This window comes from Glycine soja, chromosome 5 (assembly GCF_004193775.1).
Source record: "Glycine soja cultivar W05 chromosome 5, ASM419377v2, whole genome shotgun sequence".
NCBI lineage: Eukaryota > Viridiplantae > Streptophyta > Magnoliopsida > Fabales > Fabaceae > Glycine > Glycine soja.
Genome location: NC_041006.1, coordinates 35420775 through 35448177, shown reverse-complemented (window position 1 = coordinate 35448177; position 27403 = coordinate 35420775). Strand labels below are relative to the sequence as shown.

General features: G+C 32.9%; 2 protein-coding genes and 1 pseudogene across 2 annotated transcripts; 1 reads left to right on the top strand and 2 right to left on the bottom strand.

Annotated features, from left to right (window-relative positions):
• Positions 1-2047: 2047 nt before the first annotated feature.
• Positions 2048-10351, bottom strand: LOC114412774 (KH domain-containing protein At4g18375-like). Its single transcript, XM_028376807.1, has 8 exons — positions 10217-10351; positions 9010-9619; positions 8112-8612; positions 6705-6944; positions 6161-6433; positions 5904-5959; positions 5347-5443; positions 2048-4526 (listed from the first exon to the last, which is right to left on the bottom strand). Exons 2-8 carry the CDS (start codon positions 9595-9597, stop codon positions 4395-4397), a joined length of 1887 nt encoding a protein of 628 aa, XP_028232608.1. The 5' UTR covers positions 9598-9619; positions 10217-10351; the 3' UTR covers positions 2048-4394.
• Positions 10352-20062: 9711 nt separating this feature from the next.
• Positions 20063-21866, top strand: LOC114412773 (annotated as a pseudogene).
• Positions 21867-24960: 3094 nt separating this feature from the next.
• Positions 24961-25830, bottom strand: LOC114412772. Its single transcript, XM_028376806.1, has one exon. The coding sequence runs from the start codon at positions 25642-25644 to the stop codon at positions 25297-25299; it is 348 nt and encodes a 115-aa protein (XP_028232607.1). The 5' UTR covers positions 25645-25830; the 3' UTR covers positions 24961-25296.
• Positions 25831-27403: the final 1573 nt, after the last annotated feature.

The following is a 27403-nucleotide window of genomic DNA, read 5'->3' as shown; positions in this document are numbered from 1 at the left end:
AATAACTATTTACCCTACATCTTTTAAAAAAATTAATTAATAATATTAAATATAATAATAATTAATATAGTTTTTAAAATCATCCTTAAAATTAATAAAACTTATTATCTTTCTCTTCACTTTGATAATTTATACTTAAATTAATCAACGTGTATTAAAAAAATTGATTAAAAAACAATTAATACAAAAAGATAACATAAAAAATCTTATATTTAAGGACAAATAAAATTTTAAAAAATATATATTTAGGAACAAAGTAGTATAAATTTAAAAGAAAGAAAAGTAGTAAGATTAGATTAATGTTCTAACAGAATTTAGTTAAAGTATATTCACAAAATAAAATTATTATACACTATTATTTACTTATTTTATAAATATTGTTAGTTTAGTTATTAATAATAATCTGAAAAACTATATATACAATATTTTCTTATTACTTAACCGTATAATATATTCTTTTGTAACGACAGTGCATACTGCATAGTCATGAAATACTAAAAATTATAATAAAGATATTTTTTTTTTTTGCAATATAAAGTATTTTCCATTTTAGAAAAAATAAGATGAGGGAGGGAAGATTATGATGCGTCAGCGGTGGGTGTCGTTTTCGCCCACCTTTCAAAGCTTATCAGACGGCCTCGAACTCCCACATCTAAGTGCGTGTTTGTTCCATCAAAAGTAACAAATTGTTACTTCTCACAAAATGATACTTTTTAAAATTTCTGTCAAGTGTCATCTGAAGGTAATGAAAATATAAACACACAGCATATGTTACTACTATTTGGATCATGTCTGGATCTTTGTTCCCACCTCCATTCTCCAATTGGAATATTGGATTTGTTTCATCAACAGCTCATCCATATAAATACACAGCCAACAATTTCACTTTGTAGTATCTTTTTTATCATATTAATGTTGTAAAAAAATGAATTTGAAAGCATAAAAAATCTATTTTCGTTTGATAATTTAAAATACTGTAAGAAATTTATAATTATTCACTCTTTGGTAACCTTAGACAATTGTTAATAATCATTATTATTATTGTTATGTAGAAAACCCACTCTTGATATTTTTTTATTTTATATTATCATTCTATCGCTTTCATTTTTTTATCTCATAGTTCCATCTCCACGGCCATCAGGTTGTGTATAGGTATAAAATCATACACCTAACAGCCTACTGCAAATTGCTTTCAAATTTGGATTTCCACTTTCCGGAACTACATTACAAGGATATCAGGATATGTATTATAAATAACGAAAATGTTGCTTTGCTTATTATGAATTTTAATTTTTAAGAACATTTACAAACATTTTAAAAATATGTTTAATAAATTCCAAATTAAAAAAGGAGAAATATTAACTCTACTAAAAATTTAATTCCATTAACGCCATTAATAAAATAATATTATTACATTCACATAAAATTATCTTGATAATGATTAAAATTTAAGAACAAAAGTCAGACATCGCTATGGGGTTATTTACATGTTTAAACACGAATCGCTTGAGTAGAGTAGACGGTATTCCACAAATTCACAATTTTATATTTCTCCATCATAATAATAACCATAAAGTGTTCACGACTATTCAAACTATAACATAATCTCGTGGTCGTGTGGAAATAAATAAACCTCAATTTGTTTTAAAAAAATAATCAATCTTTCAACAAGTTATAAATGGCCTCTTCAAAGAAAAGAACAAACAAGTTCTAATGGCACAATTGCTAGTGAAAAATAATGAATAAACGGGTTAACGAATGAAAATAGTGAACTGGACACTAGTACCCACACCAAATCAAAGATTTAACTATCACACTACAATACATTGCTTGCTTACCAATATGAAGCAGCGTACAACTTACAATAATTAATATGATTCTCATTTTTAAAGATTTTAATTTGATTTTTCGTTAATTGAAAGTTAATATCACAAATTATGTAAAAGATTGATGCTTATATATAAACAAATTGTGAGAAGCCATCAAATTGATTAGCTCAAATCAAGGTTAACCATTTGCCCAAAAAATATATGCAAAATCAAAGAGATTGCAGCTCCAAACAAATACTAATTAGATTAGAAGGGATGAAGTTCAATTAAATGTAAATACATACGCAAAAAACATCAAAGCAACTGGTCTTGAAGCTAAGCTGTATATACAATGGACCATCATCTTAAACTACTTAATGTGCACCATAAATCATATACAAAGTGACCTAATATTAACTTCCCCTACGTTCAGTCCCCCCCAATGAACCATACTCAAACTAAACCTCCAGCATAAAATGTTTCAGTGCAGAACACTATCATCCTATCAAATTATATCCATTAAAAATCAACGGCCTAATGACTAAACTCAAACTAAACCAGACATCTTTACTTAAAAGAATTCTAGCAGAAAAGCTTAGGGGAAAACGAATGAACAGTATTCCATACAGGATCAAGAATGAGGGGTTGTATATTTCGGAAATCTGAGCTAGCTATAGAACAAAGGGAGAATTGATCCACATGCATAGTATTATATTGATTTTAAGATTCAAAAGTATTATAACGAACATAATTGTGATGAGTTGATTGTGGGGAGAGTTCAATAGATGGCTAATGAAAAATAAAGAAAATTTGTACTTCAAATTTGCTAGGAAAAGCGGAAGTTTGACATTATCCCAGAGAAGTATCAAGTTAATTGCATTGCATATAATAGATAGATAGAATGGAATAAAGAGGTCCGTCACATTTGAAATAGGGAAAAGGAGTTTTGAGCACACTGATGTTGCAACTAGTAATCTGGATGAGAGAAATGTTTCACAAGATGGCAGTATGGATACAAGGGAAATGTTGAAATAAGATGATTTACTCTTGTTGCAACCTATAATTTAGTCATATAAAAAAAACCCCAAGCTATTGCCCACAAATTTAATTATAACTTGAGTTGGGTGAAATCACCATTAGAGCAGAGCATGTTATCCATGTCACCGAAACTATGATCCAAATTTAGTTGGAATACTAAATATTATGCTATAAACAGGATAACAAATAAGCCAGAAAAGGATCAATTGAATCATTGTATAAATTCAACAGCCCCCTTCATAGAATTTAGGAGATCGAATGAAACAACTCTGAATCATATTGGAAGAGAAGGCTTGCTACATTAAAATGTGACAGCTAGCACACATAAGATGTGGCTCAGCTGACAAACTGAGCTCCGTGTGAACAAACTTTACCTCCAGTGCAAAGGTTCAAATTCCACTGGAGATATTTAGCAAATATTTTCTTGAGTGACATCCATCACAAGACATAAGAAATGGAAAGCATGTACAAGTTCCGAAATAAAACCCAGAGGCTTTTCAGATAATATGCATGAGCTACACAACCAAAAAATTTGTGCCTTGGTGACTTGTTGGTCATGGGTTCGAATCCGGAAACAGCCTCTTTGCATATGCAAGGGTAAGGCTGCGTACAACATCCCTCCCCCATACCTTCGCATAGCGAAGAGCCTCTGGGCAATGGGGTACGAAGTTTTTTATGCATGAGCTACACAACCAAAAAATTTGTTAGAATTCTCACATTCTGTTGGATCAAAACAGTAATAGGAAACCATTCAACCATCCAAGAGTCAACTCACGATCCTTTTCTTTGTTCTTAATGTCTTATGTTTTCATTATATGCCAAGGAAGAAGCTGTATCTTCCTACTTTGTATTTATCTTCTGTCTAAATATTTTAACCACAAAAATATGGCTTCTAGCATTTTTGTACATCATGTTTGGTGTGACAACAAGATGGTTATATGATATCTAGCTGTAAATATCCTCATGCATGACAGAATTTCAAGATATGGAAATAGAATTAGGGCAATGAAAATGATCCAGGGTTTTCTGAAATCCTTTGAATTCAAGAGGCAACTTCCCCACTTCTGAATAAATTACTTGGATAACCAAGGATGCGAGAAAGCGCAGATTGCTAGAGGCCCAGCATCTCATTTTGCATCAATAGGGAAGATATTTTCAGCAAGAAAGGAGAATAAGGGTGAGCCGTCAGAAACATAATAAACACCGCTTTATGGTTCCACAGAATTTTATGGAGATAGTGATGACTACACACTAGTCAAAGACAAGCATCATGAAAGGACAGAGAGATCCTAGATTTCTAAGATAAAAGCCAGATGAGAGTAGATTAAGAGGAAACAAAAGGAAAGGAATTATAATTCCCACATACAAAACCAGCAATGGATCCTCAGGCAAGGTCTTGTTAGCCACTGGTGTGGAAGAAGCAGGAGTCAAGCTGGAAAACCCTAGAGAACATTGTCTCCCAACCTAACAGAATAAGGAGAGGAAAAAGAACATACTTCAAGAATTAAACTTTTCACCTTCAATACCCCAGGAAAGAATTTCAATAATTCAGGTTGCCATTATAAAAGCCTGGATCAAATTTTCAGCAGCACGCTTTTGTTCAGGTGTGCCTGATATAAGAGCAATACGATCACCACGAGCAGATTTGTTGTCAGATATCTCAATTGATGCTCCTGAAATCTGGTTTGAAACAAGGCATTAAATAGGCACATCAAATGAAGCAAAGTTTGTATTAGCTTTACCTATATGCATTGGGGTATGGGAGAATAAACAAATTATCATAAGCCAAAGTTGAATAAAGTTTATTATGCTAATTAATCTAGCCCTTGACATTGTATAGAGCATTGTATACTCGAGGATAAAGTAGCATAAGCAAAGGAAAACATTTCATAAAATAGTTTGCATAGAAGGATCCCATCAGATGACATCTTATAAAATGATACTGTGGCCTAGCAAATGTGAAAAATAGGAAAAACATTGCCAATCAAAGACTAGGGAAGCCCTTAACCTTTTTTTCTCTAATTAGTTACACATCACTTGTTGTTTTAGTCCAAGACAATCACTTGATATGATAAAAAAAGATTGGATGTCCATTACCTCCTACAAATAACTGGACTAAATGGAACCAGTGCAAGTGAGCAATCAATAAAATCACTCCACCAAGAATGAATTTAAAAAAAAAGAAATACAACCTAGCCCTATCCTACTGGGTGAATTGGTTAGATGGATCAATCAACAACCAAATATTCAGCAAAACCATTTAGAGCCTTTCCTTTTGATTGGATATCTTTTATTTGATCCACTTACTGAAATGCACGATATGGAATTTTTAAGAAAAGCAATTATTTTAAGCATACAATGAGAGTGACATACAGCAGCAAGAACCAAACCTCAAATTAGTTTTTAAGATAAATAAAAATAATAGATAAACTTCCCATCAAATATTAGTTCCCCCTGCAATTACATAAAAGAATAAACAATTCAGAATGTGTGAACTAACCTTCCTGATATTGGCTATATTTGCCCCTCCTTTACCCAGCACTTTACCAACAGCATTAGCAGGAATCAACATATCCAGAGTTGATGGGGGAGGCAAACTGTGCACAATAAGAGAAAAAAAATATAAGTTCAACCAATTTAATACAAAGTTTAGGAAAGTTAAATCAGAGATTAAGTGCATGGTTGATTACTCCCAAATCCATGATTAGACTTTAGAGAGTAAAATTGTACAAATACAAATGCAAACCACAATTAGGAAACATTTTATTCTCAATTAGACGTGTTAGGCAAAAGTCCAGTTGGGGATGTCAAATGGAATCTCATTCTCAAACCATGGTTTGGGTGAAAGTGAGAATTGCTTTCATAGGATTGGGAATGCACATAATCAAAATATTACTTTTAAGATAAAGGCATCCAAATATAAATCACTCAACAGCATACCCAGTTTTACAAAAATCGGGTTCATCCAAAATCAGTTTGGCAAATTCCAATCCAAACAAACACTAAATCATCAGCTGTAAAAGTGTTCACATAATATATAAATGTATGCATACTAACCCGCCATACAGCTGGGTGGCATACAAGGACAAAGATCCATAGCCATTTTCCTCCATCTATTACATAGGATCAAACAAAAAGAGAAAAGATTAGTGACAATATTTGAAACTAAAAATGGAAAAGACATGGAAAAAAAAAGACTGAAGACTGTTTATTAGCATTCTGTATTAGAAAAAGAGAAAAATATATCATAATATACATGCAAAAAATTACCAATATATTATTATGACCATACAGCAAGAAAAAAAGTGACATACCGATAAAGATCCATATCCACCATAAAGACTGCTTGAAGAAAGCATGCCCAGGCCAGCTCCACTTTCAGCCCTATGATCATAGGGCATCGGAGCAGCAACAGGAGGAACTGAATGCATCATAGATGGCAATGAAAGACCAGCACTACCTGGGTACAAGGATTCAACACCTATCGAAGGATTATGGCTGGTATCCCTTTCTCTCAGTACATCATCTCTGAGTCTTAAGATAATCTGGATTAGTGCATCGCTCACACAATCAACTGAGCCACCCACCTAAATCCCAAAAAACATTGAATGAAATAAATATGAAAAATGGTAATGGATATCACCATTGTGAATGGGTTTTCATGCATGAAACCTGAATGAATATTTTTAAAAAGAAAAGAATTGTCAGTTACCATTTACTTTTCAATTTTGCTGTTTACCTCTCCAATCATGATTGGTTGGTTTTTAAAGAATCACAACTTTCCTATAAAAGCTTTCATTCCAAATAGAATTGCTAAATAAATATATTGTTTAAACAAGAAGTGAAAACGAGTCAAACCTCAACAAGTTCATCATTTGCATTTGCACATTTTGGCTTATCACCTTTAGAGATTCGAACATCAGCCTTAGTTCTCTTCCGAATTTCATTTATGATTGAACCACTTTTACCAATAATACAACCTATCACCTTGGATGGAACTAGAAGCCGGATTGAAACAGTGGTATCGTCTTCATCATTTATCTTCCCTTGCATCAGCAGAACAGCTTCAACTGCCATGGACTTCAGATCACTTGGCGACTACAAAATACATATCCACATGATCATTATCCATTTTATGATGAAATAAGACTACAAGTATAGAATCAATATGTTTTGGAAAAGGATAGTTACATTATATGAAAAAAAATAGAGGATATGGGAACAACAATCCACAAGTAAATCAAACATAAAACTGAACTTGCTGTACATTAACCATATTAGCCTTGGGGGGGAATTAATTCAGAACATAAAAGTTGTGACAAAACTGTATACTTAATTGCCACCTCACAGAATGCTCAAGAACTATTCACATGCCTGAAATTAATGTATTTTAGCTCTAACAGCACATGTAAAAATCATGATCTGTCAATATTTTTTGAAAAACACCCTTTGTTTCCTTTTCCTTGTTTCTTTCCAGAATGTTGTTAACAAGTATAAGTGTTGACTTCCTAAATGAGCATCAATCCTCATTGTTGTAAGGGATGGCACTGCTAAGCACAAGGTAGTTGACTAGTAACAACTATGGATCTAACCTGTTTTAATGGATGATATGCATGAAATTTATTATAACGAAATAATAGAGGGCTATGGCCATGAAAATAAACTTGACAGTATTCAGCAAACTAGTAAATAGCAACCTGGCCAAGACAGATTTGAGATAAACTGGATGTAAAAATGTTAAAATAAAATGAAATTTATCTTACATAATTCTGTCTATAAAACAGTTTGTAGAAAAAAAACAAAGAAACTAGGGATCAAACATTTTGAACTTTTAAAATGCAAAAGCATATACACAAAGCTTAACTACAAATCACTCAAGGTCCTGAAAATCGAGAATCAATCAACTCCTGACTTTCATAATCAAGTTTTTAATTATTTTTCTGTTTTCTGACTATTGCATATAATTTTGAGAAATATAACTATAAAAATAAGTCAAAAAATCATTGATAAATAGTAAGGGTCAAGGCTTTCCCAGTTGAACAGCAACACACATATAGCTTTGATTATTTTTCTCTCAAATTTTTTCAGCCCAAGGCACTCTCTAGCATTTTGATTATATACTTTCCAGAAGCAAAATATCTAAGCTAAACAAACATGCACTAGGGTACATCATGAACTCCATCAAATGCAACACCTCCAACAATTATTGGATGAGCAATTTTATGTTATAAGAAAAAAAAAATATAACAAGGAAAGATAGTGCACCTCTGTTGTAGTTATAATGATTAAACACTCATCATAATTAGCCTTGGAATCATCAACCTCAATACGAGCACCACTTGCCTGCCTCATACTTTTAATTGTACTACCACCTTTCCCAATGACCCGCCCAATCTTGTCAGAGGGACACAACATTCTAACAATTAACTCCTCAGACCGGGAAGCACCAACACCAGAAACAACGGGAAGGGCAGATGTGTACAGAGGCCATGAATTTTCTGCATCAGCATAACCTTGCAGATCTGGTACATTTGTTGTGCCTATAATTTGAGGAACTGCTCTAGGTGTGACAATAGGATCTGAAGCTGGATATAGTCCACCAGGAGGATAAACTGGAACATCAGAGGGAATAGAGGGAATAATAATACGGGGTGGGGCTTCTGGTACAGCCGTGTCTAGAGAGATGTCCTCCCTGGGACCGAACTTATACATAATAGAGGAAACTGCAAATAGTGCTCTTTTAACTGCTTCTGATTCACCAGTGATCTACTCACAGAGAAAGCAACAATATAGTAAGGCATAAGTTTACTGCAAAAGAACTTATCTTGACATGAAAAAAAATGATTAAAAATATGATAAAAGATATAGAAATTTCAGATTTTTCTAAAAACTACATGCAAAAGGACAAACTAGTACGATACTGTTAAATGTTCAATAAAAATTATCAAGTTAAATGTGTACAATTAGAAAGACAAACTGTAAAAAGACTTCTACGCCAATAACCATAGTACGATACTAATACATTATTAGTAAAATAAAGCATTAATATTGGCATGTGTCAGAGAGTGGAGGATTAGATGCTACTATTCTAATCAGAGAAATGATTACGAACCAAAGCAATAAATCATTCAATGCTAAGTTTTATAATACTCAATATACTAACCAAGACAAAATTATCAAACTCCATAGCACATGTGTGTGTTGGGTCAGCTGCATCCTTGGCAGTAACCTTGATATTTGCTCTTGTCTTACTTCTCAGCTTTTTAATGGTAGCCCCAGCCTTACCAATGATATTTGCAGACTGGCTAGATGGAACAAGGATTTGACATTCATCTCTATCCTTCCGTTTCTTCCCAGAATCTCCAAGAGCTGCTATGGAATTCACAATGGCAACATGAACCTTTAGAAGAGCATCTTGGGCAGCACACAGAGGTTCTTTACCAGCGAACTCATCATCAATCTCAACGCCTTCCTTCTCCTTAACATAGCTGTAGATTGTTATAACCCGATCCTTGGCACCGGGAAAAGGATCGACAATCTTGACTTTCGCCCTGGTTTCTTGCCTTATTGAATTTATCACTTTCCCATTCTTCCCAATGACACTCCCAATAACTTCATCTGGACAGAGTATCCTATAAACAATCAATTCATCATTGCCCCTGTCATCTCTATCAGTCATTTGTCTCTTTTGATTTTTCCTGTCCCCATCATGGTCTCTCTGCGAACGATATCGTTTTCCAGTCTCACCCATTTTACAAAATATCACCCAACTCCTGAAAGCAAAACACAATTTTAGTTATATAACCAGTGCAAATATATACCTCTATTTGTTAGTCTCTGACCATCCTCCCTCCCTTATTCCCCTTCACATAAAGAAAGAAGATAAATTAAAGCAATAAATATCATACCTGCATAAGCCCACTTATAAATATATTACTTATCACAACGAAACATAAATACAGCCAAATTGAAAGTTGAAACTGCTTTCAAATTCGACAGTGTCTTCTATCACCCAAAGTGTGACCAAAGAGCACAAAATAATTAGTGCAGCAAAATTTGGACAAAAAAAATCCACGGAACATTTAGAACAGAGTAAAACGGAGTTATAATTATTACAAAAAAAAAAAACACAATACAGAGCAAGATTCATTATCTACTGCACCACAAACATAAAAAATAGATAGGATAAATAATTTAAAAAAAATTGTAACAAAATTGTCTCTTTCTCAATTTAAGCCCTAATTTCTTTCCAACTAAAGGAATAAATTAATAAATAGAAATCTTGAAAACGCTGCAACTGAACACTGCTACAGAAGAAGAGGAATGCGGGATATAGGGTGGATATGTCAAACCGAAGATTTTGAACATACCTGGTTGTTAGAGAGAACAAGAGACCACACGAAACCCTAACGAAAGAGAGAAGAAGGTGGGTCTGGGCTGCGAGCAATCCAGGATTCTCAGTCTCGGAACCCTAATTTTTACGTTTTCTCTTCACACTGATTCGTTTCTTTTCTTTTGATTTATTCATTTTGAATAAATAAATAAATATTCTGAAATTAAACCTGCAATATTTTTGTTCAATAATTACGGCAATTAACTTTAACCAATTTAGTGAGATAATTATATTTTATTTTATATAAAATAAATAATAAATAGTTTAAATTTAAAATTCTACTAATATTATAATTAAACATTTAATAAATTAAATATTTTTAAACATATCAATATATTTTACAGGAATATTTAAACATATCTTTCTCCTTGGATCAGGACCCCACTTATCTCCTTCATATTCATTGACAGATTTACAGGCAGCCATGACGTGAGAACACGATAAGTGTTTAGCCTGATATTCACCACAATCACACTTTTTGGATTGTAACATTACTCTAAACCTTCCAGGTGGTTTGGGTGTTTCAAGTGGGGATTGAGTCTCTGTTATAATAAAAGTGTGATTGTGTATGTCGAATTCATTTACAACATGTGTATTAGATTGTTGTTGACTGTTATTCATTGTATCGAAGACAACTTCAGAATACTGTGAGTCAGAGTTAATCATTGCTTAAGTTTGTCGACTTCTATTAGCAAAAAGTTGTGCGGTCTTGAAATGCGTCTCCTCAACCAACGATGACACCGACAAATGTCTTGTGTTTTTTAACATGGAATTAACAGACTCTGACAAATTAGTAGTCATATGTCCCCAACGTTTCCCCTCATCGAAGCATTGTACTCATTTTTGTTTGGGTAATTGATCAAGTCATTCGGCTGCACTTGGCTTATTCACACGAATATCCCCAAGATGTCGCCAGTGCATCTTCTCTGTGTATGCGTAACCTGTAAATATTCAATGAATGTATTATGTTATAAAATTTGATTGAAATTAAATTTTAACGAATAAATAAAATAGATTCTCACCAGACAACATGAGTGGTTTCTTTAAATGTTTGTAGTTTGAGTTACCACGAACAAAGTTTTGTGCAATGTGGCGCAGACAAAAGAAATGGGATGTGTCTTGGACCCATAAGTTACCCATACGTTACGTGGGTTGTTGTAGGAACTTATAATTGAGGGGTATCGGTCTGAAATGAGAGAAATGTTAATTTGTGGAGTAACATGTCTTCTCAAATTCTTTAGATAAAACCCCCAAGCTGAAGTTGTCTCCCCTTCTACAATGGCGTAGGCAATCGGAAAGATATGGTTAGCTCCATGCGGTAGCTATCAACAGTGTGTTAGTATACTTCCCGTAAAGCCATGTACCATCTACTTGTACTATGGGTTTGCAATATGCAAAACCATTAATGCATGAACCAAATGACCAAAAGACACGTTTAAACAACCTTTCACCCGGTACTATTTCTCCCCCCTCATAAAAGGATCTGTTTGAGCAGCGACCACAGTCCCGAGAACACAAGATTGCAAAGCTCCAAAAAGTTTTGGCAGCTTGGCATATGATTCTTCCCAATTTCCATGAATCATCTCCAACGCTCTTTGTTTTGCTAACCATGTCTTCTTGTAGGATGGGGTATAATTTATGAATGTTTTGATCTCTGCAATCAACGTCTTGATGGAGACGGTTGGGTTTGTTTTGATAATTGGTTGGATGATCTGTGTTATGATCTTGTCGAGTTGGCGATGATCTTGTCTGAGCATCGGAACGAGACAAATGTGATGACCTCTGATACTTTTGATAATCCATTTGTTATGTCTCTTTGAATTGCATGCGTCCAAGCTCCATGTACAACCATTTTCATGTAACTTGCAGACAAAGTTTAGCCTTCTCTAGTCAGAGTAAATTGTTCTACAATCAAAATGATTTCTGATGTTGTATTCTTTGATTGCTCGAATACATTGTACTTTGTCATCGAAGGTTATGCCAACCTCGAGTATACCGACTGGTGGTTGTACATTGTGTTACTGATGAACAAAATGGTGTCGATCAATGTAGTGTGATAGGTGGTCAAAGTTCAAGTCTACTGGACACCTAGGTTGATGATATTACAACAGAGGTGACGGATGTGTCGTTGGTCTGCCAACACCCTTGTCATTGGTTTGGTCATCACTTTGGTCATCGCTTTGGTGATTGATGTGATCAAAGAACTGTTGATCCTCATCCTCACTAAAATCATCCATGTTTTCATCATGAAATCGTATAATGGGATTTTCGTTAGCAATGAGATGTTCATCTCGGTTTGATGCTTGCGTTTGTGGTAGTTGTGAAAGTGGCGTAAAGGGGGATGAAGGATGGTTTTGTTGGTCAAAGGAGGTTTGTTGGCCATGAAAAAAAAAATTGTTCTAGGATAATATTTGTGTGTATGAAGTATAAATGTCAAAGGGGTCTTGTGATTCAAGGTTGTTGTATGAAGATACTGGATTATTGAGGTCTATGTTGTTGTACCGTAACTATTATGGAGGCGATAGTTGTAGTTGTGGACATGAAGGTTATGGAGACGATGGTTGTAGTTGAGGAATAAGGTCAGTAACAACATAGAATTTGACAGAATTCAATTGTGGATTCTGGATAATTGTTTTCATCGCGCCTCTAAGATAATCATTGTTGAATAGTTGAGCTAAAATAAAACGTGTCTGACCGAGATGAAATGAAATAGGGACACGAAATAACAATTGAGCAACTTGTTCAGTTGCTCGAGCAGGGAGACGATTGTTAATTTTTCAAATGAATTGTGTAAACATAATAGAACGACTGATGTAAAAAAATATTGGGTTCACAGATGTGTATATCGATCCTTGAACTGGGTCGTCTACAATGTGACCATTGTGGTAAATGATGGTTGCAATTTCTTTAGGTGGAACCATGGTGGTGCTTATGGGATATGAATGAAAATGGTGTGAGAGTTACAAATTGAGTTTTGTTTTGTGAGAAAGTTGTTGTGTGTGATATGTTGTTGTCAAATGGTGATATTATATATAGGTCGAGAAAGTTTAGTACCAGAGTTAGATTGGAATGTTAGGTGGGAGAGTTAGATTGGAAGGTTAGGTTGGGAGAGTTAGTTACGAGGATTAGGTGGGAGGGTTAGATTGGAAGATTAGGTGGGAGAGTTAGTTACGAGGGTTAGATGGGAGTGTTAGATTGGAAAGTTAGGTAAGAGAGTTAGATCAGAAGGTTAGGTGGGAGGGTTAGGCAGCAAAGTTAGTTACGATGATTAGGTGGGAGGATTAGGTAGGACATTAAGTGCATGTGAGTAAATTAGTGTACACATGTGAGTGAATAGTGCGCAACCTCACACATTAATATACATGACAGACTGTTTGTTTAATCATGATTGTTGACCGCAGTGTTCCGCATGGCATGCCAAGGTCACATGGATTGTTCATAAACATGTTAATGGGATAAACATATGCATGTGAGTGAACAGTGTGCAACACCATACTTTAATGGGGTGTCAGTGCATGTGAGGGTTAGGTCTGACATTGCTCCGCATCTCTGAAATCATGCATATGTAGACTATTATTACTGAAGTAAATTGAAAATAACAACTTCAAAGCATGCAACAACTACAACTAGATAATAAAGACGGAGAAAAATTTTAACGCAATACAACAACAAAATATGTTAAATTATTCATTTTAATTTCAAGGTATTCTCGAGCTTCTGCTCCATGTCGGCCCAACTTAGGGGACCTGAAACACATACCTTTCACCTACCATGGGGAGAGTGCACCATCACACTCGAAGATATTGCACTTCATATAGGCATTAGAGTCGATGGTCATGTTGTGGTTGGACCTAGCTTTTTACATTGGGATGAGTTATGCCACGAGTTACTAGGGGAAGTCCCTCCTGAAAATGCATGTAAAAGAGCCGCACTGAAGCTGACATGGTTGCTAAGCATGTTGCGCGCACCATTGCCCAAAAAACCAATAACGCACCAACTACAATGCAGGTGTAGAGCTTACATAATGTACATGATTGGCGGTGCTTTAATTCCTGATAAATCTGGAAATAAAGTTTATTTAATGTATTTGAACCTATTACGTGATTTGAACAACACAAAAAAATATAGTTGGGGTTCGACTTGTTTAGCAAACCTGTATAGAGAACTATGTCGAGTATCATCAGAGGTTGGTAAATCTATGGGTGGTTGTGTCATACTATTGTAGTCATGGGCTTGGTACCTCATGTCTTTTATTGCACCAAGAGTCTCATGACTCGGAACAACTTTTCCACTGGCTAAAAGGTTATTTACATATAGCGAAATGTAAATTTTTTTATTTCAATGACGTGTATTATAACATTACAATGAATATTGATTTTGTATGTTTTACATTTCAGATGGAGTGGTGGTAGATTAGAATATAAGGCCACACCTCATGGTGACTTAGTCGGATATAGGTCTCGTATAGATCATATGGAGAGCCATGAGGTATAATATTATCATGATCTGCACCTTAAATATGTACACACATACTAACATGTTGCCTTGTTGGCATATATTTCAGATTTCTTGGGTCCCATATAGAGGATTTGAAGAACACCTACCCAGACGTGCATATAGAGACATGGAGATTTGGTCTGCATGTACTGCAATTATTTGTTTCTCGATTGTCGAATTACATCAAACAAATCGGGTGAAGCTACAATTTGGACTACAACAAGATATCTCTGTTGATACCATGAATCTTGATTTACTTCACCAAATTGACATGCGAGGCAATCATTACACTGATTGGATGGAATACTATGCGGAGTGGATTAATATCTGGAAAAACAAACACACCGATGTTTTAGCTGGGCAATGGGTTGAAGGAATAGTGACACATACACCAGTGTACATGGAATGGTATAGGAAAAACACTACTTTGTTCTTGTATGTTGCACAACAACTACATGATCCACGCACAACAATTACCTATAATGTTGCAGGGTCAGGTGTTGAACAAACGCATTTTAAAATTCCACATCCTCAGTCAATGTATTCTACTCCTTCACCTGTTCATCAAACTTTTGGCCACACTGGCGAGTCAGTCACCGCAACCACCCATGAATGGATGACCGATTTATTTGGCGTTGATTTCAATACACCAAATTCAGCGGCATCATATTTAGCTACTTTACAACAATTCGATGCACCGCATTCATTTGGAGAACAAGGTCAAAGTTCTTCAGCTGCAACAACCAACATTGAAAATACTAACATAGAACAACAACATCATCATGACGTGGGAGACCTAGTCATACTGGAAAGAAGAAATCTGAGACGTAATCGACGTCCACCACCTTGTGGGACTGGTCATTGTCTTGGTCATTGAAGTATAAAATGTTGTGATAATGGGATCAAATATGTTTAAGTACCCCGATAACAGCATCATCAAATATGATTTGGACCTTTGCAACTATGGTTAAGTATTCATGTTCTGCATTTTTTTAAAAATATGTCAAACACATTAATGATATTTGTGACTCGTTTTTCTATGGTTTGAACGTCAAAGAATCCAAAAAAAATTATTTCATGCACTAGTTCCATGGAATAACACCTCAAAATACAAGTACAAAATAAAAAAAACTATGATTTGGACCCTTGCAACAATGCTTAAGTGCCCATGTTCTGCATTTTTTTCAAATTATGTTGAACACATTAATAATATTCGTGACACACTTTTTCTATGTTTTAAACGTCAAAGAATCCAAAAAAAATTATATCGTGCACCAGTTCCATGGGATATCACCTCAAAATACAAGCACAAAATAAAAAATACTATGATTTGGACACTTTTTCCATGGTAATAATGTCAAAAAATCCAAAAAAAATATTCGTAACACACTCTGCAATTTTCACAAAACAATTTTGTTTTACTCTGAAATTATAATGGACTTTTGCTGCATCAATTATCACGGATAAATCACAGTCGAAATTAACAACGCTCGACAATTTGCACACGTCTCTAAAAAAATAAATGTCTCACCAGTAAAACTGACATGACATGGACAACTCTTTTTCTTTCATTCTGATAATTATAATGGACTTCTACTCCATCAATTATCAGAGATAAATCACAGTCAAAATTGACAACACTTGACAATTTACACACGTCTCTAAAAAAATAAATGTCGCACCAGTAAAATTGATATGACATGAACAACTCAATTTTTTTTCACTCTGATAATTAGAATAGACTTCTGCTCCATCAATTACCAGGGATAAATTACAGTTGAAATTGACAACACTCGGCAATTTACACACGTCTCTAAAAAAATTAATGTCGCACCAGTAAAACTGACATGACGTGGACAACTCAGTTTTTTTTCACTCAGTTGTTTTTTTCACTCTGCAATTTGCTCATTATGGACCCTTGTAAATATGCTTAAGTGTTCATTTACCCGTTCATCTAAATACACACTTAACTAGTGACTCACCCAACTATAACCAAATTCTATAAATACCACTACAACTAAAGACATTCGTAACAATTTCAAATTTTCATCTCAATCCCTACCACAATGTGTCACCTGACTGTATATGTTTGTGTTTACTACGACGACCAAATTTGCAATACTAATGAAGGCACCACCTTCGTTAGTAACAACAAAAAAACTTCAATGATCAATAAGGTCATAACCTTTACACAATTGCTTGAACTTGTTCACCAAAAATTAAACATTGACCCAGAATAACATATCCAACATCTCCACTTTCGGTGCCCTATATTTGAGTCAGGACAACGTTATATGTACACATCTTTTATTCTGCGAGATGATGCCGATGTTCGATAAATGTTCAATATTTTTTACAACAACCCATCACTACCATTTGTGGAGTTATTTACCATAATCTGTCACAATAATAACCCACCAGACAACCAACATGGCTCAACCTCTAATCTTGAGGACTTATCAGATGAATATGAGACTTGTTGGGTCAAAAACATGATAGTGATACTGACTCCTCTTCCGGGCCCAAAGGAAGTAACTTGTCTCCATCCCACAAACTTATATTCAAACGAGATTGGTAATCTACGGATCATTCATGTCTAAGTTATTTATTCTTTGAGATTTTCATGTAATGTCTTATGTTCGTCTTCAGTTATCACTTTACGTATTGAAATAATTTTTCCTTTAAATTTAAATTAGCAATTTTTAGTTTACCCATTTTTACTGCAGTAGTTGACATGGTAACATAACTGTCAAAATTCACAATACTTTGCCATTTACACTACACTGTTTCTAAAAATTAAATGTCTCATCGACAAAATTGACATGAAATGGACAACTCATAATCTCTTTTTTCACTCTGAAAATAATCATGGACGTTTGCTGCTTTAATTACAAGGGAAAAATCACAATCCAAATTGACAACACTCTATAATTTGCACACGTCTCTAAAAGTTAAATGTCTCACCTGCAAAACTGACATGAAATGGACAGCTCATAATCTCTTTGTTCACTCTAAAAATCATCATGAACGTCTGCTGCTTTAATTACATGGGAAAAATCACAATTCAAATTGACAACACTCTGCATTATGAGTTGTCCATTTCATGTCAATTTTGCAGGTGAGACATTTAATTTTTAGAGACGTGTGCAAAACTGACATGAGATGGACAACTCATAATCTCTTTGTTCACTTTGAAATAATAATGGACGTCTTACATCATTTACTAGGGAAAAAGAAACATTGGATTCCAATACACATCAACGTGGCAGAATACTCATACAACTATAAATAACACAACACACACAATACAAACACACAATCTCACACAACATAATTTCACAAACCAAATTCAATCTTATTACTATGTCATTTTTGGGAGAAACAAGCAGACCATTGCTAACTCCATATTAGCTTTCATTTTTCCAAATGGATCAATCACAATCAAACTAGTATTTATTTTCAAAGTCTCACTCTAACACCAATGTGAGTTCCTAAAAACTGTTATTTTGATACACTCAAGCATAGAATGCACAATACCCTTCAACTAACCAACGATCAATTACGGGATGAAATCTATTATCGACAACCATTCATAGATGTAGGTCAACAATATTTTTTTCAATCTCTACAATTGAAAGATGATGATGATATTTACACAATGTTAATGTGCAATGAGCAATACTTGTGTGTTGGCCCTTTAGAATTATTATGTACCATTATTAGAACACTGGATGCTATACTCAACCTGCTTCAATTAACCATCACTCCTACTCATGATGCAATTATGTATTACAATGGAAAGTGAAATATTTCACGTCAAGGCGGTGAGTTTTTAGGTTAATCCTTTACTGAAACTAATCCAATAAGATTTGACATTTCTTCGGGATGTGGCATGGAGAAACTCAAGGATTTAATCAAGCACGTTGCACCTATAGGGGTTCCCCCTAATGGAATTCACGTATCACAATTGGTTAGACGATTGTTATCTCGACAACCAGGTCATTCTAAATAGTCTGAAAATTTGATTGAATATGAGATAATGGAATTAAAAAATGATGAAGACGTGCTAAAGGTGTTAGCACAATCCAACTATTGGAAACGATTTTACACAATAAAAATTTTGACTATTTTTAACAAACCAATAATCCAAAATAGAAGAAGACATGTATTCTGCACAACATATTTCAGATCCTCATTAGTTTTATTATGTTTGCGTTGTAATTGTAATTTTTAATATGTTTTATTATTGTCGAGTATCGTTCCACTTACTGTAATTTGAGTATTTTGTCTACTTTACAAGACAGATGTGTCATATATTTTTTCGCAGTGTTTTTTTTACTGTATTTTAATATTACTAACTAATTTTTTTATTTTTTAATTATAAAAACATAAAAAATTAACGAAACATAAATTTAACTACACAATTACATATAACATAAATAAAAAATTATACTATAATTTTATCCAATTTTTATATTTTTCTTTATATGTATATTTTTGTTAATAAAAAAATTAATTTAATCAATTTTTATATTTTTCTTTATATGTATATTTTAGTAAAATAATTAAATTTAAAATTAAAAATTTTGACTAAAATCAATATATTATTATGCAAAATTCAGATTTTAAAACAAATATTCAACAAAAAAATATCTTAAATAAATTAAATAATATAAAAAAATAATTAAATTTAATAATATCATTTTTAATAAAAAATTATAAAATGACCCTTCAAAAATTAATTTAATAAATATATAATAAAAATAATTTTATATAATATAATATTTAATTTTAATTTATATATATATATATATATATATATATATATAAGCAAAACATCACCAACGGAAGTCAGGGTGGCCAAACCCGACTTCCTTAAAAAAGAAAAGCAAACTGGTGTTTAAGTATTTTTATGAGAGAGAATGTATAGATAGGTAAAAAATCCCACCTTATAAGAATGAAAACAGGAAAGGACACCGTAATAGTACAGGCTAGTTAACAATACTGTCAATCAAACTGAGTAAGTGAAGTGAAAGAAGAGATGCAAAACTTATGGATATAGGTGAAAAGGTCTGTCTTTTTAGATGATCCCTGTTTTGTACCGGCTTTATTACTTTGTCCAAGGCTCTCAGTGTCATCTCTCATGGTTGCAACAGTTTAATTACATATAATATTTCTATAATGTTTTTTTTAATAAATCAATTACTTTATTTATATTGTTATATATAAAAAATTATACAAATGCACTTCACAAATATAATTTCTATCTTATAAATTAGCAATTTGACACTTATGGCAAATTACATTGGCGTTTATAATAGTCCAACAATTGCTACCTATTTCATCTCACACCCTTTTCCATGCAAACTAACAGTCATACTCACACTCAACACAATCTTGGGAGAGGTAACAACAGCTTTGATTTTTCTTTGCAGCCTTCACAGCTGACTCAAAAATGAGAATCTTGAGTTACCTTTACATTCTTCTCCTTTTTCATCAACACCACCACCATTATTCAAGCGAGCTTAAATAGGGAAAGAGGAGCAAGACCTTTTCAGTACCTCTAAATCCAGTTTTTGCAATTCCATTTGTGAGTTATTGGAATTTGGAAGTAGCTAGGGAGTGTCTCAAATTAATGGCATCCATGTCTCTTATTCTTCTTTGGTTCCTAATGTTTGCTGGCGAAATGATGTCAATGGGAAATAGTTTACACAAGGGGCACATGATAATGGAAGAGGAGGAATGTTGGGATTGTTTGAAGTGATGGGTGCTCTTCTGGAAGACCCTTACAGGGCCCAAACACATCCACAGCCATGTACTGATACTCCATGGCCAGGTGTTGAGTGTGAACTTAGCAATAGTAACCAACCAATTTTTCATGTCACAAAAATCCACATTGGTCCTGATATAGTCTTCCCATTCCAACCTTGCAAACCCTCAGCTTATCTGTCACAGTCCTTGATGAAACTCAAGTATATAAAAACCCTTTCAATATTTGACTGTTTTGGTGCTTCACCAGTCATTCTTCCCAAAACTCTCTTTGGTCCTTTCACTTCCCTAGAGCACTTAGCTTTGGAGAATAACCCTTCTCTCTGTGGTGACATACCTACTAGTTTGGGAGGTGTTACTGGTCTTAGGGTCCTGAGCTTTTCCTAGAACAGCTTACAAGGAAACATTCCAAGCCAGATTGGTGGTTTGGTTAGTCTAGAGCAACTTGACCTTAGTTATAACAACTTGAGTGGTCAAATCCCAATGGAAATTGGAGGTCTATAAAGAATGACCATATTGGACCTAAGTTGCAATGCAATTGAAGGGGTTTTGCTTTATTCTCTTGAACAGCTTCAACTTCTCCAGAAGCTGGATTTGCACTCTAACATGCTCAGTGGAAACATTCCTCCTGATATAGGAAAACTCAAGGTCTGGCTTGATTTGAGTCATAATTTTATTGTAGGGCCTATTAGTGAAATCTTCTCAAGTTTAGAGCTTTTAGAATATTTACTCATAGGGAGGGATACCCCAGTTCATAGGGAAGCTTAGGAAGCTCAAATCATTGAGTTTATCAGGGTGTGGATTAACAGGCTCCATACCCTACTCTTTCTCTTTTTTGAAAAATCTTACAGCCTCCCTCCTTAGGTAACAATAGCCTTAGTGGACAAGTTCCACCAAATTTGGGTTCACTTCCAAGCCTAGATCAACAGAATATCAGCCACAACAAGCTGAGTGGGGTTCTAGAGCTACCTGGTGACTTCATTCAAAAGTTAGGCAAAATGTTGGATTTAAGAGGAAACAGTGAACTCTGCATCAGTGATCAGTCAAAGAAGAAGAACCTCTCTTCATACTTGGAAATCCCTTCTTGTTTGAACACGCGACAGAGAAATGATAATAATTATTTTGCTGGTACGGTAGCAACCCAAGTTCATGTTCATCATGGCCAAAAGATCTACATGTCATCATATTTACCTTGGTTTTAAACTTAGTTATCTGATTCCTGAATATCATCTTGTATAACACTAGAAATTAATAGTATCATATAAATGTTCTACTCTTTATTCTTTGGTCAGTCATATAAATGTTCTACTCTTGTCTCCTGAATCTTATAATTAAATACTATCCTCTAAAGGTCATTTTCTTGTTGGAAACGTGCATGGAAATTATTGCTTATTATTCATGTATGAAGTCGCATGCATTGCAATGCTTGGTGGCACCTTATTAGTGGCTTCAATAATAGATATAGGATTGCATGCATTATGAAATGGTGAAAAAGAAAAAAGAGAATCAGATTTGGGCCTTTCATATTTGATTTTGTTTTATAATTTTTGTGAAAAGTTGGGTCACAAATGTGAAATGTCAAGGGCCTTTTACCGAGTGTTGTTGTCTATAGCAGCCTTTAGCAAAAGTAGGATGCAGGGGTGTCGGTTCTGACATTAATGAGCATTGCTGCAACACCCTGGTTACTGGCACCATAAAAAAGATTCTCACCTCAGCACACTTGTTTTGATGTGTTAGGAGAGACAGAGAATCTTACGAGAAATTCTCAATCTTTTTACCTTCAACTTGCAAAGTTTTAACACAATGAGTTGGGTATAAGGGTAGAACGTAGAAAAAGTTAAGCGGTTTCAGGACTATATATATATATATATATATATATATATATATATATATATATATATATATATATATATATAGTTCTGTATGATTTTATGCTAGTTAGACTAGAATCTCAAAAGTTATTATTCAATCTGTCTTAGCAATGAATGCTATGTACTGATCACTTGGTTAAAATGAAAAGAAACACTAGGATATCGATAGTGTGAAAAAAAAATGAAACTTTTAAATTAAAGTAGACTATAAAAATATGTATCTCATTGCTTTATTATTTATTTATTCTGTTCTCTTTCTTTGCAAACAAACGAAGCTTAAATCGTAATCAATCAATTTTTATTTAAATATTCAATTAGTAATTTGTTTGTTTTTTTTACAAGAAAAATGGGTTTTTAAAATCAAAAGAGATGTTTGAAAGAATTTAATAACTGTAAACACAACATTTGAAAAAAAAAATATCATGGAATTATTTTTTTTTAGCTCAAACAAACTTTTCTTAAATCAGTTTACAAGAGAATGTTTTTCTATCTATAATGAAGAAACTTTCATAAATTGATCGTTCATTTCAATATCTTATATCTCTCAGATGACTCCGTAATTATTTTGGATTTATTCATCTCTTTTCTCTTGGCCACTTCAGTTACATAGCACACTACTAATTAAAACTTGTTTAAAAGTGACAATAACTCAAGTTCTAGATTTATATGTGTCAATCTACAGGCAACTATATTCATTAGCCTTGGTCTACTCCTTAGTCCTTATTGAAAAGCAACTTCTAGCTAGTGTCTTACTGGAGAAGAAAGAATAATACGATGATTGGGAGATATCTAAGCAAGATTCAGTAGAAAAAGCCTCCATAGATCTTGGTATTCGTAAATAAAAGATAACTACTTAAATATAGCACAGTACTGCAAATTCGCCAACTGCATTTAAAGGCCAAAATACCTTGTTTACCTATATAAGCATCGATTCAAAATGGGACGGAGCTCCACAGTGCGGTATAGACTTGGCGTTAACTTTATTTTGCAAACTAGAGCTATATTTAAATTAAGGATTAAATCATTTTTTACTATATGTAAAATAGGTCATATTAATTTTACTATCTAAACTAATATTTTTTTTATTTTAATATTTCATGTTTTTTTATATGTTTATTTTTAATATCCACCGTAAGTGAAAATTAGTTAAGTGATGTAAATCGTGATAAACTAACGGAATGTTGTCTCATCGATTATATATCACTTAGTGATAATATGACAGAAAAGTGTCATATAGTAATTACATATTAGTTATCAAATCTTCAACAATGAAAAATACTAAAATTGAATATAAAAATAAAAATTGTGAGATAGTAAAATAAAAAATAATAATTTAAGTAATAAAATCAAAATATCTATTTTACGTATAATAAAAAGTTATTTAAGCCTTTAAATTAAAGTTTGGAAAATATTTTTAAATTATAATACACAATGAATTCTAATGTATCAAATAGAAAAAGGAAAAATGTTGTTTTTAGAGTAAAAATACTTTTAAATTCTTCTAATTTTAATCTAAACATGTACTGGATTTTGTGAAGGAAAAGAAAATTACATTGAAGTGACTTTTATTGTTTATGAATTTGGATCTTCTAATGATGGTTTCAAACATGATTATAGGTGGTAAAATGGATTTGTTCTATTGACCAATTTATTTAACTCATTTTCTTAGACGAAGTTGGCCGGATGTATTCAACTTTTGATTTATCATAAAATGGGTTTGCAATGAGGCAACCCGGCCCAGCCCACTGGGCTAATATTTTTTTGTTTGAAAATTAGATATACAAAAATAAGAGTAAAATTTTATATTTCTATTTTATTTTGCTATAAAAGTGATGTGCCTTAAATCTTTAAATAAGTTATTAAGTATATAAATTCAAATTCAAAGTATTATAATAAAATTTAACACATCATTATTAGACTACCTTAGGTTTAAAAAACTTTATAAATTACTTGAAATCTCACTATTTAACAGGATAAAATTTCAACAAACTTTAACCAAATTAATTAATAAATAGATCTAATTTGATCTTGGTCAAACCCGAGTCATATATAAATTCCAACAAAGTATGTCATATATTTCTATCCTTATATACTTATACAATAGTCCTCGAAAAATGGGAATTAGTCAATTGAGGTAGCAAACATCCTTATATATCATACGCGTCAATGGTCCTTGGAAAATGGAAATTAGTCGATCGAAGGAGCAAAACTAAAAGTTTGACTCTTCTAAAATAGCAAAATGTGTAAAAAAAAAGTATTTTAATTTAGAATATATATATATATATATATATATATATATATTATTTTATTCATGATTTGACTTTAAAAAAGTTAAACCTTAATTTCGTGAAAATTTTCTTACTTTAGTCTATGAAATGTGAGATTTTTGGTTGAATGAAAAAAAAGCCTGAGAAAGACTTACAGTGTGTCTGGATTATTCGTCTGAGATATATAATAGTTCAATTTCCTTGGTAATTTTGATGTTTGACACACCACGACATTTCAATTTTCTCAGAGAAAAGGACAAACACCCGCCATAGGGCAGCAAAGATCGAAACTTAATATAAGCAGCCACAAAATTTTCTTGGTACAGAGGAAAAGCAAGACTCTTTTAGAGGCAGAGAGAGACACTGCAATAGTTTTTACACCCAAATTCACATAGAAATTAAAAGGTTCATTATGAGCTACAGTAACTCTAAAATTACAAGTACCACACCCGGAGATATAAGATTAGTAGGGTGAGAAAAGAAGGAAAGATACTACCTTCGATTTTTCTAGTAATAAAAACTAACAACTAGTAATAAAAACTAACAACGTAATAATTAACATTTATGTTAAAAAAAAAAAAAAGAACAGGCACCCCACATAAGTGACATGCACTAAATTTTCATAGCCTGATAAACTATATAGCACATGCTAGCTAGGAAATAAGGTCATGCAGGGAAGGTTGGTAAGAAATGAGAAGGAAAAGCAGAAGAAGAACAAATGCAACACCCCAAGGGGAACCACCAGCTCTGTGGATGGCACTAGGCTCAGATCCTGGCATGGGGAAGCTTATTTGGCTTGCAGTGGAGAGCCAGTGAACAATGATGATCAAGAACAGTGGAGAAATTACCAGCAAACGTTGCAGCAACTCAGAAGCAGTGGCCATGATTGCATCATAAACTATGTACCCCAGAAAGCCACAGATGAGTGCTGTGGCTGCCACCAAGAGCCAGATCTCTGAGAAGCTGAAGCCTGAGGTTGATCTGGTCACTGAAGAAGCCATGAAACTGCCAGGGAGGGAGACTCAAAACTCAAGAGTGTGCTGCAAAGTAGTGACCACTGAGAGACTAATTAGTGTGTTGTTGTTAATGTTGTTGTTGTGTTGTGTGGGGGGTGCAGAAGGCCAGCTGTCTGTTTGTATTTATTTTCAGTACGTTTCAATGAATTTGTGCATCATGGTTTGTGACATCAATAGAAACAATCATGGGTTTCTTACTTTCTTTTCTTCCTTTCTTTTTTTCCTTTTTTTTTGGGTTCTGAAAAAAGAAATGTTATGTAATTAGGTGAGACATTATTACTAGAACTAGAAGATTAAACAATAGGAGAATCTCCAAGCCTTTGTGGTGAGGACATGTGAGGGCATGTGTGATTATGAATAATATTACTCTTGTCAATGTGAAGCATTTACCAATTATTGTTTGAGATGGTATAAAATAATTTGGACTTTGACTGCTTAACCATGAGTCCATGAGTAAGGAGCTTTTGGATAAATTTGATAAAAATAGATAATAAGCTAATCAAGAAAACATTTTTTATATAGTTATGTTAAAAAAATATTCAGCTAGATTTATATCAAGGGTGTTGCTAGGTGCACCCAGCAGTATTGCTGGTGCACCCAGCATTTTCGTATTTTTCCAATTTAATCCTTTCATTCGTTTGAGTCATACGAATGTAGTATGACTCTTATGGATGTAGTTCATCCGTATAAAATATACATATAAAATTCATTCGTATTGATTTTTTGGTTATTTTTTTAATTTCTTAAAGTTTTATTTTTTTAATTATTAATATGTTAAATTATTCATTTGTGCTTTAAAATTTTTTTACTATTACAAAATTTAATATACATTAAATTTTGTAATAATAAATATTTTTTATTTATAAAAAAATATATGGATTAAATAATTCGTATAATTTATATCAAAATTAATTATTACAAAATTTATTATTTAAATTTACATGCATATTAAATATATATTAAAAATTTTAGTGTTATGTATAATAACATTATTTATTTTATAATGTAACTATCACAAATATTTTTCAAAAAAATTAAAAACATTTTTTACAGATGAACTACATCCGTCGTATGACTCTTACGAATGAAAGGACAAAATTAGAAAAATACAAAAATGCTGGATGCATCAACAATACTGTTGGATGCAGCTAGCAACACCCTTGTATCAAACACGTATTGTCCATAATGTTCAAACATCTTATGCAATTGTTATTCTCACTACTAAATTTGCTATTTTCAACTCCAAGCGTGCTTTAAATTTTATTTTTTGAAAATATTATTTGCACATAAACATGATTTCATTTGATAAAATACACAACAAAATCATGTTTCTATTGTATAAGAAGGGGTGAAAAAAAAATTACGACAAAAACATAATTTGATTATGTATTTTGTCAATAAAATCACATTTTCATTGTGTAATTTTTTTTACCTCCTCTTACACAACAAAAACATATCTCTCTTGATCAAATAATAACATAAATACAATTTTGCTGTGTTAAATTATATAACAAAAATATGTTTTTATTATATATTTTTTTGGTACAGTCTTACCCAACATATATACATTTTGTTAAATTTTTACGAAAAAAATTGAAATTAATTATGGATATAAGTTACTTTTTTAAACCAATCAAATGAATGATGGTATAAATTATCCTTTTAAATTAAAATTAAATTAATTAAGATACAATCTACTTTTCTTTAACCTTAATCAGTATCATATAAGTGATCTTTTCTAATT

Bases quoted from the DNA above. Each gene is read 5' to 3' on its own strand.
- LOC114412774 (XM_028376807.1), bottom strand. From the start codon at position 9,597: ATGGGTGAGACTGGAAAACGATATCGTTCGCAGAGAGACCATGATGGG. The intron at 5,960-6,160 runs GTATGTCACTTT...CCTATGTAATAG, and splicing joins GTGGATATGGATCTTTATCG to ATGGAGGAAAATGGCTATGG. The intron at 4,527-5,346 runs GTTAGTTCACAC...GTTTCAAACCAG, and splicing joins ATATAGCCAATATCAGGAAG to ATTTCAGGAGCATCAATTGA.
- LOC114412772 (XM_028376806.1), bottom strand. From the start codon at position 25,644: ATGGCTTCTTCAGTGACCAGATCAACCTCAGGCTTCAGCTTCTCAGAG.